This window comes from Microtus ochrogaster, chromosome 15 (assembly GCF_000317375.1).
Source record: "Microtus ochrogaster isolate Prairie Vole_2 chromosome 15, MicOch1.0, whole genome shotgun sequence".
NCBI lineage: Eukaryota > Metazoa > Chordata > Mammalia > Rodentia > Cricetidae > Microtus > Microtus ochrogaster.
The window spans coordinates 735,020-749,282 of NC_022017.1; the positions used below are offsets into that span (position 1 = coordinate 735,020).

The 14,263-nt window shown below is 46.1% G+C and overlaps 1 protein-coding gene across 2 annotated transcripts in view; it reads right to left on the minus strand.

The window, feature by feature from the left end:
- Positions 1 to 1,484: 1,484 nt before the first annotated feature.
- The window catches only part of Nckap1l (NCK associated protein 1 like), a 44,091-nt gene continuing 31,312 nt past the window's right edge, over positions 1,485 to 14,263 (minus strand). The window contains exons 23-31 of one of the 2 annotated variants that reach the window (XM_005353773.3): positions 12,324 to 12,421; positions 12,144 to 12,237; positions 11,928 to 12,010; positions 11,617 to 11,697; positions 9,212 to 9,305; positions 7,915 to 8,031; positions 7,230 to 7,339; positions 5,547 to 5,636; positions 1,485 to 1,940 (exon numbers count right to left, since the gene is read on the minus strand). In XM_005353773.3, coding sequence (XP_005353830.1) covers positions 1,809 to 1,940; positions 5,547 to 5,636; positions 7,230 to 7,339; positions 7,915 to 8,031; positions 9,212 to 9,305; positions 11,617 to 11,697; positions 11,928 to 12,010; positions 12,144 to 12,237; positions 12,324 to 12,421 — 899 coding nt within the window. In that variant the 3' untranslated portion in view covers positions 1,485 to 1,808. The remainder of the gene's footprint in view (positions 1,941 to 5,546; positions 5,637 to 7,229; positions 7,340 to 7,914; positions 8,032 to 9,211; positions 9,306 to 11,616; positions 11,698 to 11,927; positions 12,011 to 12,143; positions 12,238 to 12,323; positions 12,422 to 14,263) is intronic. The other variant, XM_026782789.1, reaches the window with a different exon arrangement.

The following is a 14,263-nucleotide window of genomic DNA, read 5'->3' on the forward strand; positions in this document are numbered from 1 at the left end:
AGATAGGACCTGTGTAAGGAGAGATAGGACCTGTGTAAGGAGAGATAGGACCTGTGTAAGGAGAGATAGGACCTGTATAAGGACAGATAGGACCTTTCTGCATTATTGCTTACAAGTACATGTACATCAAGTATCTTGATTTTTTTTAATTAACAAAGGGACATTTTCTCTACCTCCATTGCTTACCTCTCTAGCCATCCTCTGGAGGTTCTGTGAAAATGAGTCTCCATACAGATAGAGGAGGGGTCTGTATACCCCCTCACACAGAAGAACCAAGTGGAGATACAAGGGTGTAGGGTCAGCAGAGTATATGGTGTGTGCCTGGAATCCCAGCATTTAGGTGGCTAATGCAGAAGGATCATGAATTGGAGGCTAGCCTGAACTACATAGCAAGACCCTGTTTCCAAAGAAAGGAGAGGTCAGTGATCGATCTCCCTGAGCTTTTCTCCTCCTTAGCAGCTGTTCTTGCAGCTGGTCTGACACGGAATCTCTTCTTGCACATGTCTTTTTCATAACAAGGAAGGACCATTAGCTAAGGCAAGAGTCTCTGTAGCATCTATCCAAAAGAGCAGACAGTTGTTGCTAACAAAAATGTTTGTTGATTATGGGTGTCAAATGAAGGAGTATTGACTAACTCCAGGTCTGAAGAAATAAAAAAATCAAACATTCATACATAATCCCAAAATTGCTACCACATTGGTTTAATGATAGTGGGATGGTTTTGCTGAAAGCAAACAACTGTTTCCTTTTCCTGGTGAAGAATGGAGATGCCCCTAATTAATAAACTGGCTATTTTCCCATTCCAGCTCTTCTGGACCTGTGCACATCCAATCTGTCACTCCAGTCCTCCCTGACAGTGAGTGAAGGATGGGGCTACTGCTTTCTGCCTTGGAGTTACTGAATCTAGTTAGGTGCTATCTTAAGTGCCCCAGGCTCAGTGACACTGGAAATTCTAATTGGTGCAGAAAAGGGCTACATTGAAACAACTGTACTCCCTCAAGGATCCCTACTCTTGGGCTCTCCAACCTAATGAGGTCTGTGAAATTTCAAGAGAAGTGCGTTCTTGAAGCAGCAGCTCTACTCAGGCTGACAAGGGGATTTACGGCTAAGTTAGTCCCACCCATTGGGAGGTAGAGTAACCCCAAAAGGTTTAGGAGGGAAAACCCACAGGAGTCTAGTTCTCTTGGCTGTCAGGTGACCTAAGATTGATCTGGATTTCCAGCGTCTGCTCTGGGTTGTGGAGACACAGGGAAGAGCAGGTGAGGTGATAGTAGGCAGGAGAGTGAGCCAGGCCCTCAAACCTCGCCCCAGAGGGGAGCCAGTCAAGCAGGTCCCTGTGCTGCAGGCTGGACACTTGCTGAACACATTTGGAAAAGGAAGAGAGGAGATAATCGTCCTAATGAATGTGCAGGAGACAAGCAGCTCCAGAGGGAGGATTATAAACTCATTATGGTTTAATATGATGATTGATCATCTCTGCCTGCCAGCATTATCCAAGAATAGTGATGAAGGTGGGGAGAACCACGCCTGTCAGAGCTCAAGCTGGAGTCACCAGAACATAGACAACATGGTTTTAGGTCACTTGCTTTTTTCATTGTTAAAAATTCATACATGGGGCTCCCCACCCCTTTGTCCACAAACTGTCCTCGATGGCCCCAGCCTGACCCCTTCTCAATGATCCCTCAGTCCTAGATACTCCTCCACATTCAGGCACTAGCAGTATCTCCCTGGGAACCCTCCCACCCTTCTCCCCTTTTGAAGCTGCAGCTTTCACTGTGGTGTGGCTCTTGGCACCTCCAAAAAGCCCTTCAGTGGGTACTGGCTGGTAGACGGTTCAGGTAGAAGGCCCGGGAAACCTCCCGATAGGCATTGCGTAACAGGACATAAGGGAAACAGGACTCCAACATGTCCAGAGTCAAGAAGGGTGACTCCTCCACGACCTGAAAGAGATGGTCAAGAGGTAAGAACTCCCAGAAGGCACCTGTGACCCTGTTTTCATCAAACAGGTCCCAGGCCCTTTGCAGCTCTGAGAGTTCAAAGTGAGCAGGTTCTGACTCACTCTTTTCTCTACCCCTTCCCTTGATTTGGCTCCCAAAGGCAATGGTGTGTCCTGAGCTCCATTTCAATGGTGCATCCCTCCATCAGGGTTAATGTGAAGGGTACAGAAACAGAAAGCAAGGGAAAAGAACAGCAACCAGACTGTTTTCCAAGAGTCTCTCCTCCTCTGGGGACTAAACCACACATGGGCAGCACAGGCACGAGCAAAGATGAGTGGCCATGATATTTGCCCCAAAGCTTTACAGTCAGGAAAAGAATCATCAAGAAGACCAAGGAAGGGGGTCCTAAAACCACACAGAACCTCTTCTCTCGGGCCTCAGGTTCCTCCCTCTCCCAGCACAGCACCTAGGAAGCAGTAAGGATGCCACATAAAGGACCAGGCATGAGTAATTAGTTTAATTAGAAGCTTCCATGCTGTGGCAATCCCAGCAGTCCTCGTAGCTAAATAGAAGATAGGACTGGAAGCCTGGATGGGGCTAAGGGAGGAAGGAAGGGACTGGGAATGGCAGAGGCCATCTGCTCACAACAGCAGCACAACCTAGGATTGTGGGAGTTTCCTTCTGGGTGGGAGCCTAAACCCATGCTCCAGAGAGGATCCCCACATCCTCTGACAATCCACACAGTGGGCCTACTGCAGTATGTTTGGTATTTCAAGTTCTGCAAACCCATTAAGGAGAGAGAATCTACCATGTCTGCCCTCACATGTTTCTCTCGCTCTCCAAAGTCCATTCAAGCTTCACATTTGTAAGACTGGTCTATTCCCAAACACATGCACACAGTACACACAACAGTCTCAAAAGAGCAGCAACACTGCCTGGAGAAAAGAAAATCTGCTGTCAAAACCACAGTCCCAGTCAGATGTGGTGTCCCAACACTCAAGACTGGAGCAGGAGCACCATGAGATTGAGGCCAGCCTGACACTGGGTATCAGGACAACCAGGGCTACATAGCAAAACCTTGTCTCAAAAACAGGAAGGAAGGAAGGAAACTAAAATAATAAATAAACAAATAAATAAATAGGTAGCTCGTAAGTACCAAGAGTAACAGAGAGTTCTTTGCTTAGTGAGATTTCCAGCCCTCAACTAGCAGATGGGAGCACACGCTGAGAAATGGGTGATAGCTTCAAGAAGGAGTTGCTGGCCCACAACTTCTATTCTCCACCAAGAGAATAACAGTGTTCGTGGCACTGGAAGCAGCCCTAAAATGAAGGCCTAGAGACTTGAGCTGTAGTTTCAAATCAGGCCCATATAGCTTGAATTTCATTCTGCTCTTCCACAGTTTTTCCATCATCAACTTTTATAACGACCAGGATCCAACGGGACTGACATCAGTTCTTGATTCTGAGAGTGCCATCTCTTTGATGGATGGAAAGCCATGTCAGGAACAGGCTGGCACCTCTGGGATGGACAGTGTTCAGGCTGAACAGTGAGAACAGGAAGACCCCAGGGAAACAAGTGCTGACCAGATTGTGGGATTACACAGATAGCCTTTTAACTCAGAACACAATGCCTTCTCTCCAGTCATCTCCAACTTCTCTGTGGAAACATTTGCATTTAAATTGCTTTGCAGCAGCTAGTCCCTCCAATCTTCACCTCAGCAAAATGTGCCTGGTCCTGGCTCTGCTCCTGCTATTCTTCCTTGGAGGCTACCAGGGGTGAGAACTCCCCATCTTTTGGGGCAGGCATGGAGGTGGGGATCACAGCAGAGGAAGTGGGGCTAAAAGGCAATTCACAACACAATCATCTCCCACCTCCCAAAAGAAACAGAGGCGTGCTTAAATGGTGCAGAAACTAAAATTAGCAGCACAGGGAGCTCCATTTATTGAACATTTCATGTCTACAATGCACTTGCTCAAATATCTCCTGACTAACCACACTAGCATGAGGACTATTACCCACTGTTATAGACAAAGAATCGTGCTGTTGCTGGGCATGAAGACATACATTTGCAATCCTGGCACTCAGAGGTTGAGGCAGAGCCATTTTGATTTGGAAGATGGGTAGGCTTTTTCTGGCTGGAGAAACAGACACAAATACAATTCAGGGCCTACATCTTTAGAGAAAAGAGCCTGAAAGGTGGGTCCCTGAATTTCTAAGCCCACATACCATATAACTAAAAAATTAAGAAATAAATTGGGTATGGTAATATATGCCTATAATAATAACACTCCAGAGGTAGAGACAAAAAAACCAGAAGGTCAAGATCATCTTCAGTTAGGTATGGAGTTTGAGGCTAGACTGGGACACGAGAACCTCTCTCTAAATAAATAAATAAGCCTATTATGTCATACTTTCAAAATATACCTTTGTAGTTTCATTGAAGTCTAGGCTTCAATTAAGAATGCATAGACTTAGGTCAGACAACCATCTCAGCAGGTAAAGGCACTTGTTGCACAGCCTGGAGACCTGAGTTTGCTCCCCAGGACACACAGGGTAGGAGGAGAGAACCATCTCCTGCAAGTTGTCCTCTGACCACACAAGCACCATGGCATGTGTGTAACACAGACACACACGAATAAATGTAAAAATAGTTTTTTTTTAATTTTTAGACTCCTTACAGTCCTGTGTCTTAATAAAACAAAGGAGAAACTCAGTTTTTAGTCCAGTCCCCCCTTCTCTTCTTACCCCATTTGAGGAGTTCTGTGCACACACACACAGACTTCTCTACCTGTGCATCCTTGGGCAGCAGAGGTGCATTCACTGTCCAACCCAGATCTTGGGGAAGGAGTTCTGTAGGTGAGTGGGAGAGCTCTAATACCATAGACACCTTGCATGCATGCTATGAGTTGGGCTACATCCTCTCTGGCTACGGCCAGAGGAGGGTAATGGGAAGGTTAGAGGTGATAAGAAAGGGCTTAGGGGAAGGCCTCAGACAAACCCAGTAGCCCTACCTGTCGAACCTGGAGAATCAGAGTAGCCGGTAAGAAAGGAAGCAAACGTGCTGAGAGGGGAGCAAGGTCCTAAGGAAAGTATTTTAAAGAGTAAACGGAGTCAGAGGTCCTGGAACTTTCTGGCAGATTAGATGCAAGCACTAGGCTTGAGAAGCAGGGAGAAGAGATAGCACAAACCAAGCTCCTGCCTTATAACCAAAATGACTTCCTTCCTTGGAGCCCCATAATCAAACCTCTTTAAGTCCTCTCTATACTATCCAGTATTCTCTACATAGCACCCTGAAGACAGGAAACTGATAGGAAGCTGTCACAGAAAACCAAAAGCATACTGAAGAGCCACCCAAAAAGGCCATTGCTGCCCTTCGCCAGGTCAGACTCAGGAGCATTGCAAGACAAGGAACCGAATGTTTTGCTCTGAGATCACAAGACAAGCCTAGAATGTTCACCAAAATATGAGAACAAATCCAGAGGATCCGGGCAGACTCAAATTCTTAATTAATATTAGTTGATGACATGGCAGGGACCCAAAGACCCTAAAAAGGAGTCTCCTGCTGGCCCATCCTCTCCATTCCTAGACCAACTTAAACAAGATACATACCAATCGCATGAGTAGAGAAATGGATTCACGGTTTCTGGTTTTGAGCTTGTCAGTCTCCTGGCCTAGCTGCAAGAGGCTGACAGAAGCCACCTGCAGAGGAAGCATTTGTAAAGAAACAGATTTTTATGGAGGTCAGAATAAAACAGCCTCAGGCTACAGGAATTTAAGAAAAGATCAAGGAGGAGCATTGAGAAGTGCTAGGCTGTTCCTGAAAGCTCACGGTGGGAAAGTGTCAGGTCCCTAGGTTTGAGAAACACACACTGCCTGCAAACTAAATGAATCCCAGTGCACAGTCTGCCAGTGCAGACAGAAGCAGCTCTTCAAACGCCAGGAAAGAGGGCACAAGGAGCAGGGAGAACCCGGAACAAAGGCTGGTGATGCCGCGCACAAAGAGGTTACTCTTTTCTTTGGCAGGTTCCAGGTCCTCCTTCATCGGCCTGTACCCCAGAGTCAGGACGGACCTCAAGCACTTAATATCCTTTGCTACCACCTCCCATCTGGCCTGGTCGGTCAAGGGGTTAGGCAGAAGTATGAGTCACAGCCCAGGCCCAGGCTATGTCAACTTCCGAACAAACGGGGCAAAGGGGAAGAAAAAAGTGGGGTTAGGGATCCCTTTTCTCAGAGATCTACTAGGAACCCTCTTTATTTTTAAGGCTGTCAGAACCCATTCTGTCTAGTTTGTTGTCCCTGCTAAAACAGAGACCCTCCAACCAGTCTACTGTCCCTGCTGCATACTTCTCAGAATAAGGGTATAATTACTAAAAATAATAATAATATGATCTGCTGTTTCCTTCTGGGAGGAGGAAACTCAGCACCATGCTTCAAAAAGGAAGGTGTTCTCCATCGCTGAGAATGCTCAGGCGGGGTGAAGGCGATCAGCTATGAGTCAGAGCATATGAACAGGATCCGTGGGGACCCAGAGCAGGAAGCTCTAGGGCCTCTTTCAACTATGGAAGGAGATTATTTATTTACATTTCCCCAGAGGCAAAACTAAGATCAATGGTTATATTTACAGGGAGTAAACTTTGGCTAAAAATATTTTCAACAAATTTTCAACCAAAATGGACCTCACCTATACTACCTGGTTATAAACTCCAGTCCATGGAAACCCAACCTGAGACCAAGCCCACTTGTTGGGAATACAACTGCTTCATGATTTCAAGCCAAGTGTGAGAACTGGTGAATGACAATACAGAGAAGGAAAGGCCCTTGGAGAGCAGGAAACTCGGCATCTCTGTGACTTTAACGTATCTCTCATCTCTTAGAGACCAAATTAGAAACACAAGACTGGCCCTCACCCTGTATTCCAATTCAGGAGGTCTGGGGTAGAGATCAGGAGTCTAATTTAACCAGCTCCTTAGGATACTCTCATGTGCATCAATGTGATGAATTTAATCTCTTTAGTTTATAAATGAGAAAACTGAAGCCTCCAAAGTTTGTCAGAGGTGACAGAACTTCACAGTGGCAGAACTCAGATTTTCTCATTGTCCAACAATTTCCCCAAGTACTGGACAGAAGCTGAAGTCCCGGCTGTCAGGAAAGCTAGAAAAGTTCCTGCCTTTCACAAAGTAGCCTCCACTCTTCCTGTATGGATGATGTGGGAGGTTAGACTCCAAAGACCTTCCGGTAGCAACTGTCTAGGGGCTAAAGTCAAACCACTCTTCAGGGCCTAGACCCACTCACCACCAGAAACTCCTTGAGGTGGGTTTCAATGTTCTTGTTGTGCAGAGTGAAGAGGGCAGCAGACACCTGTATGATGGCTTTGGTCAAACAGTGGATGTTGTTGTTGTAGCCTAGGTTAGCATGGGGGAGGGAACACAAAGAGAACAGCAAAGTGAGCAACCCAGGCTGGTCCTAACTGAAAATAATCTCTCTGTCTCTCTCTCTGTCTCTCTGTCTCTCTGTCTCTCTCTCTGTCTCTCTCTCTGTCTCTCTCTCTCTCTCTCTCTCTCTCTCTCTCTCTCTCTCTCCAGATTGGACCAACATAACTGACAGAAAAATAACTAGATATTTGGGGACTAGAAGAAGTATATTCCTATGGTATTATATTAGGGTAGAATTTTATGCACACATCATTCTCAATTGCTTTTTGAAACAGAAATTTACACCTTTAAAAAAGTCTTATGTTGCCAGGCATGTTGGCACATGCTTTAATTCTAACACTCGGGAAGCAGAGGTAGATGGATCTCTGTGAGTTCTAGTCCACTCTGGTCTACACAGTGAGTTCCAGGGCTACACAGGAAAAACCCTGTCTCAACCTCTCCCCACCAAAAAAGCAGTCTGTATGTTGGTGACTTATCTTTATTCCACCCCCCTCCCCAGTGGAGACCTGATAGCAACTGGGCCTTCAGACTTACATCTCACTTACCATCCTTCTCAATACTGTAGAAGGAAGAAGGGTCAGTGGCAAGGAGTGGGAGAGAAACAGCAAGAAAGATTAAGAGTAGGCATGCCACCTTATACTCTTCTTCAGGAGATGAGTTATCTGGGGGGAAGAAAAGGACATGAGGAAAAATAAGGTCAGCAAACTGAAATTATCTCCTGCAAGGGTCCTACCTTCAGAATCATAATCACATGAGAAAATATTTCTGACATGCTTTAGCATGTACTGTAGGCAAATTAGAAATGACTGAGGAAACAGATTAATACCCAGTTACAGCGAGGCCCAAGTACTAGAGTCCTAGCCCCGCCTGTGCCTCAAGGGCTCTGCTGGCTAGGACACCTGCTGGCTTAAGAGATAGAGAGGCAAGAAGGAAAGAAAAAATCCTCACTAATCGAGAGAGAAGAAAATGGGTAAATCTGGCAAATCTGAATAACTTAATACCAATTCCTGGGTCAGTTCTCTTTGAGACTCACATGAGCCAACAAATGAGCCAATCAGAGAAATGCGCAATGGAACCGAAAAGTTTCTGCACCCCAATTCACACTCCGATTGCACTCTCTGAGAACACAATAATTCAAATCTGACCAAGTCAAACTTAATTAGAAAAAGCCCAGGTTTAATGAATATCACAGTCCTAGATGGTTTTCCATACCCCCAGAGAGGAGACAGTAAAGAAGACTGGAAAACCACGTGTTTGCTCTCTGGGGGCAGTTTAAATACCCCGTGGAAGTGGTCTTGAGCATCTCTGGGGAGGGGCCGCCATTTGGCTGGCTTTCTGGGGTGAAGTTGGAACTGAGGCAATTCTGGGGGAGAGGTGGCTTGGGGTGGAGCCTCCACCCGAACATTCCAGACAGACTCTTTGGATATCTGGATGCCAGGGACTGGGGCGACACTTCTACCTAAACAGGAACATGTGAGAGTGGTCCTGGAGGGGGACTGGGAAGTGCACAGGATCTGTGGGGAACTCAGATGCCATCCACAGAACTTAGTGTGAAGCCATCTACTATCGAGGACTGCTCCTCATTGATTCATGTGTGTGAACCTTATTTCCCCAATCACACCATAGGTTCCCTGAGCTGAACAAGAGATTCTCACTCAGAACAGCCTTCTGCTTGATCAACAAAACCTAAGTCTCCTCTGTGAGTGTCTTCTGGAGGTAGTCCCTAACCTCCAGCCTATATCCTCTGAGTTCACAACCCCAAATAAATAATTCTTTAATTTTGACATTCTCCCTCCCACCAAATGGGGCACAAGCCCTCCTTTGCCCATTCTTCCATCTTACCGCCTTTCAGATTGGCAATGGCAGCTACCAGGGCTGGGTCAATGTCACAGCTCAGCCCTGCAGCCGATGCCAGCTCAAAGACACTCAGGGTGACCTGCCAGGAGACAAAACAACATCCTGAGAGAAATGCTGGTGTACAAAAGGTGTTTAGCAGAAACTCTCAGCAGCCAAGAGGCCTAGGTCACAGCATTTTAACTTATGGTACACTATTATTTTTCTAGATAGTCTTTTCATGGCTTTCCATAGCCTGCAAGGGAGGAAAATGCTTCATGGAGCTGTGGAGATGGATGTCAATCAAGTGCTTACTGCACAAGAATAAGGACCTGAGTCTGAATCCCAACACTCTCATAAAAAGAAAAAAAAAAAAACTGCACGTGGTGGTGCACATTTACAACCCCAGCTCTGGGTCTAGAGGGGAGAGCCAGGCAGATCCTGGAGCTCCCTGTCAGTCAGCCTAACCAAATCAATGAGCTCCCAGTTCAGTGAAACACTCAAAAACTCAGATGGAGAAGGACTGAGGACACCTGGTCAATCTCTGGCTTCTGTTAGCACAAGCTCACATGAATACACACACATTATTTGGCTTTCAGCTTTAATTTCCCAAATGCTTCATTTAATTAAAGCAGCTAAGGTTGTTTGTTCACTTGTCCCCAGTTACTACCTCCTTTCTTTCATGCTTTGGTCAGGTCCTTTTTTCTCTAACATCGATTCCTCTTCTCTGTTTACATCTAAATCCAGCTCAATTCAAGTCTCATTGGCCTCCCTGATTCAGTCTGAACCCATTCCAGAGGGTTAGCAAGACATGTGCCTTCTCCCCAAACAGATTCTAAGTCTCAAAAAAAAAAAAAAAAAAAAAAGTATAGTGAAGGGGAAAAGGCATTTTGAGAGTGACACAGATCTTGGCTCAGATCTTACCACCATCATTTAGTCACTGTGTCTAAAAGGTTTTAACCTCTTTGAGCCTTGGGATTCTCATCTGTAGAAACAGGACAATGATACTTATATTGGACCATACAGTAAATCATCAACCCCAGTGACTAATAGAATCATGCTTCCCCACTTCTCTTCAGCTTCCTAGTGTTTCACATAAGGCTGAGCATATACAAATCAATAAGGATTGTCTGATTGATACCTGGATCCCTTACTGTACTTAGAATTCAGTTCTCAGGATGTAACTCAAAACCTGACTCCAATCCCAAGTACTTAGACCTCTTTTGAAGATTTGTTTTGTTTTAAGCACATCTTTTTGCAAAGGCCCCACAGATGTTATAGATTGTGTATAGTACAGATACAGAAACCACCTTCTGTTCAGGTGGCTACTCCCTTAGACCCACCTGGCTGTTGCCCCAAGGCCAAACAGATCAGGGACATAGTAAATGACCTGTGGTGCTAAAGGAAGAAAGGATAATTGACAGGTCTCATTTTCCCGACCTTCCTCCAGGTCATCCCTTTTCTCCGCCCTCCTGCCCAAACCCAGGCAAATTAACCTAAGGATCAAACTGTCCAGATGATGTGAGGTTGACAAGCTCCTGACAGGATGGAGCACCCAGCCTCCACATCAGCAACTGCCAGAAACCCAGGCTGTGTACCAAATTAAAGTCACCTAACAGGGCTGGGCTGCCCAGTCCAGCATCTCCCTTCCCCTGAACCCCAGGGGATTTGAGGCATAAAAAGGAGGAAATGTCACAACTATTTTGATTCCCAACTAAAGAAGTTCTTCCTGCTCACCACTTCAGACCTCTTTCCTTTAAAGGAATCTATCACAGGAGAAACAGCCTGCTCCGTGTCCCAGAAGGAACTTGTCCCCAGGCTTTGGCCATATTTCCTGCTTAACACATGTGTTTATTCAGAGGATTCAAAAGACAAGCTAATTCCAAGGCAAAGGGAGTGGACATTAAGTTCATTTTGCCTGCAGAAGCTTTTCTCTCTCCCTCTCTCTCCTCCTTTCTCTTCCTCTTTCCCACTCGCTCTCCTATGCCCATGAGTGCCTGAGACAGAAAGTTAAGAACTGAGAGGGATAAAAGGCTGTGGTGGGAAACTCGAAGGTAGGTAGGATGGGTGGGAAAGGAAGGAACAAATCTTACAAAAAGCACTCCTGATTCAGGAGGAAACGTGTTTGCAAGGAACTTGGCATATAATTTGCACATTGCTCATTTCAAACGAAAACCTCCAGCTACTACCCTGATCTCTCCTGTCTCCTATCTGCAATGCTTCCCCAAGTCTCTCGGGGGTTCCCACTTCCCTCTGTACTCCACATGGTTCCCCAGCTCTGCCCTCTCCCAAGGTTGGCCTGACCTGACCTGTTTCCCCACTCAATTCTTCAGAGCCCTAGCTCCCCACAAGATCCTACAGACAGTCTTTGACCTCAGCAAGTCACCTAACTAAACTGCAAGTTGCATCCCTACCTTGATGTCTGTATCTGGAGTGACGAACTCCTTCAGGCACTCAATAGGGCCCATGAGAAAGGGGCAGTGGGAAGAAAACACCTGGAGAAAGAGAAGATGAATGAGTCCACAACAAGGTGGAAATGGACAGAAATGGGCCTTGCCTTGAGAAGCCAGCTTCTCAGTTCCCATCACGTAGGCCTGGAAGCCGCTTAAGCTCATCAATCTGAAGGACCTCTGCCAACCTCAGCTGCCTACCCTCTATGCTTCTGTTTCATGCAAATCCCACCCAGAGAGAGGCTTAGAGTCCTGCAACAGCCTCCCCCACTCACCTCCTGAAGTCCCTCCTGGGCCAGGGCCCTAAAACTGAGAATCACCCCAATGATGGTCATTCGTTTCAGTACATTTTCAGCCCCTGAGGAGAAAGTGGGTTGTCAGAGAAGAGAACAGGGAGAATGGTGAGGGGGTTCGCTTTTTCGGGGCCCAGCTCCTCCAAGCCCCCACCAATCACAATGCTTCCCTCATAGCTCCTTTAGGAAAGTGCTTACCCATCAGCTGGGGCAGCAGAGATGCCATTAAGTCTGGTTTGCTGAAGTTGGATCTGATCTGAACCAGTATATCCATGTTTTCCACCACCAGCTTCTACATTGAAGAAAACAGAAAACAGATTGATGCTCTCTTCCAACTCCACCCCCAGGCAAGACCTTTGCCCAGGCCACTCACAGTACCTTCAGCTCCACAATCTGAGAGGTCACATGCCACATCAGGTTTTCACTCAGGAACTTCATGCCATAGGGGCCAAGAATTTCAGCCAAGGCCCGCATCTCTGAAACAAAGTTTCAAAGTTCCCAGTGAAACACAAGTCTTTGAATATATAAATGTTGTCCATGAAGGAAAGAATATAGGCAGCTGAGAAGCAAAAAAAAATCCAGAGTCCTATATATAGGTAGGTCTGGCTGCCCATGGGACTATTCCCCCTTCCCACTGGTACCTATAGCATGACTCACCTCAAATTATGATAGCTATTTACTTCTTTATTCAAAACAAAATTTATGTGTATGTACCTAAATCCCCCTTCCCACTGGTACCTATAGTATGACTCACCTCAAATTATGATAGCTATTTACTTCTTTATTCAAAACAAAATTTATGTGTATGTACCTAAATATTTGTGCACAATGAGCATGCAATACCCACAGAGGCCAGAAGGAGGCATCAGATCCCTTGGAGTCATAGACTTATGAGCAGACCTATGGATATTGAAACTCAAGCTGCAGTCCTCTGAAAGAGCAGCTAGTGCTCTTAAATGCTGAACCTTCTTTCTTTCCAGGCCTGTATTTACCTCTTATCTGAACCTGCACTTTCCAGTTCCTTTTTCTGACTTTTGCTATTGTTGTACTAGTCGAACTTGCTTTATTAGATACAAGGCCTCAAAGAAGTCACTTCACTCCTCAGTGCCTCTTTGCTTCTCTGTAATATCACGAATTCCTAAGAGATAGTTACCAAAAGTCCAGTGAGGTGTGGGGCAGAAGTACTCCACCTTGCCTGCCTGGCTTTAGAGGCAAAGAGGGTAAGTAGGTGCTTGACCAAGGTCACTTAGTCATGCCTGGGGCCTGTCTGAAATCCAGCACAAAGCCCTCCCACTCTAACTTTGTCCCCAAAGAGGTGGTGTTTGTGCACCTGGGGTCTCATTTCTCAGCCCTCCATCGATTTCCAGTATTAAATATCTCACTGGCCCAGTTTTCCTCTCAAGTTGGCTTTTCTTTTTTCATGATCAACACACATTCCCCAGAGTCTCAGTTCTTTTTGTTTTAAATTCTTTATTCTTTTAAATCTAGTCTTACCCCCTAAGGCCTTGTCACTCCCCACCCAGCCTACTTTTGCCCTTTCTGAGTTAAATCACACTTGCCTGGGGGAATCCCAGGTTGTAAATCCTAGTGGCAAGCTCAGCTGGAAAAGGCTCTAGCTGTGGTCTTTGGCTGCAGTCATGCCAGCAGGGGACACCACAGGAGACCAGAACAAGAGAGCAGCAGAGGAAAGACAAGTTCAACATCATTCATTAGAATTCAGAAAGGAAGGGAAACTGGGATTCTTGTACAGGCTTTGAAGACAGGATCAGCCACAGAGGAAACAGCCTGGGTCACTGTAGCCAATGCAACGCCAGGTCCAAGGTAAATACTGGACATCTCTAGAATTTACAATCGCAGGGTTAGGCCCAGACCTGTGAAAGCATTTCATAGTTAAGTAGCCACCTTAGAATGCTAACACTGTTGCCTGAGGGCAAGAGGGTCAAAACTGCCTTCTCTGGAGCTAATGAAGAAGCAGCAGGCTGGTTTACTGGATAGATCTGCAAACCCCTACTCCAGTCATCTCTGTCCCCAGTTAGTAACCCTATGGCATCCTTTTCTTCCTATCTATCTATTTTTGAAGTAATATTGCCCCATCACCATGGCAACGCACAGAAATTGGGGTGGGGGTGGCAGAAGGGTGAATGTGCACTGCCTCCCGCTGCTTGTCAGTTGTCATCAAGACCTAGAGCAGGTTTTACAGGCTGCCTACAGCTGTGGGTGGAGCTGGTGAAAGGGGGCATCTAAAACCTCCAGCCTGGTGAAAGGGGGCATCTAAAACCTCCGGCCTGGTGAAAGGGGGCATCTAAAACCTCCGGCCT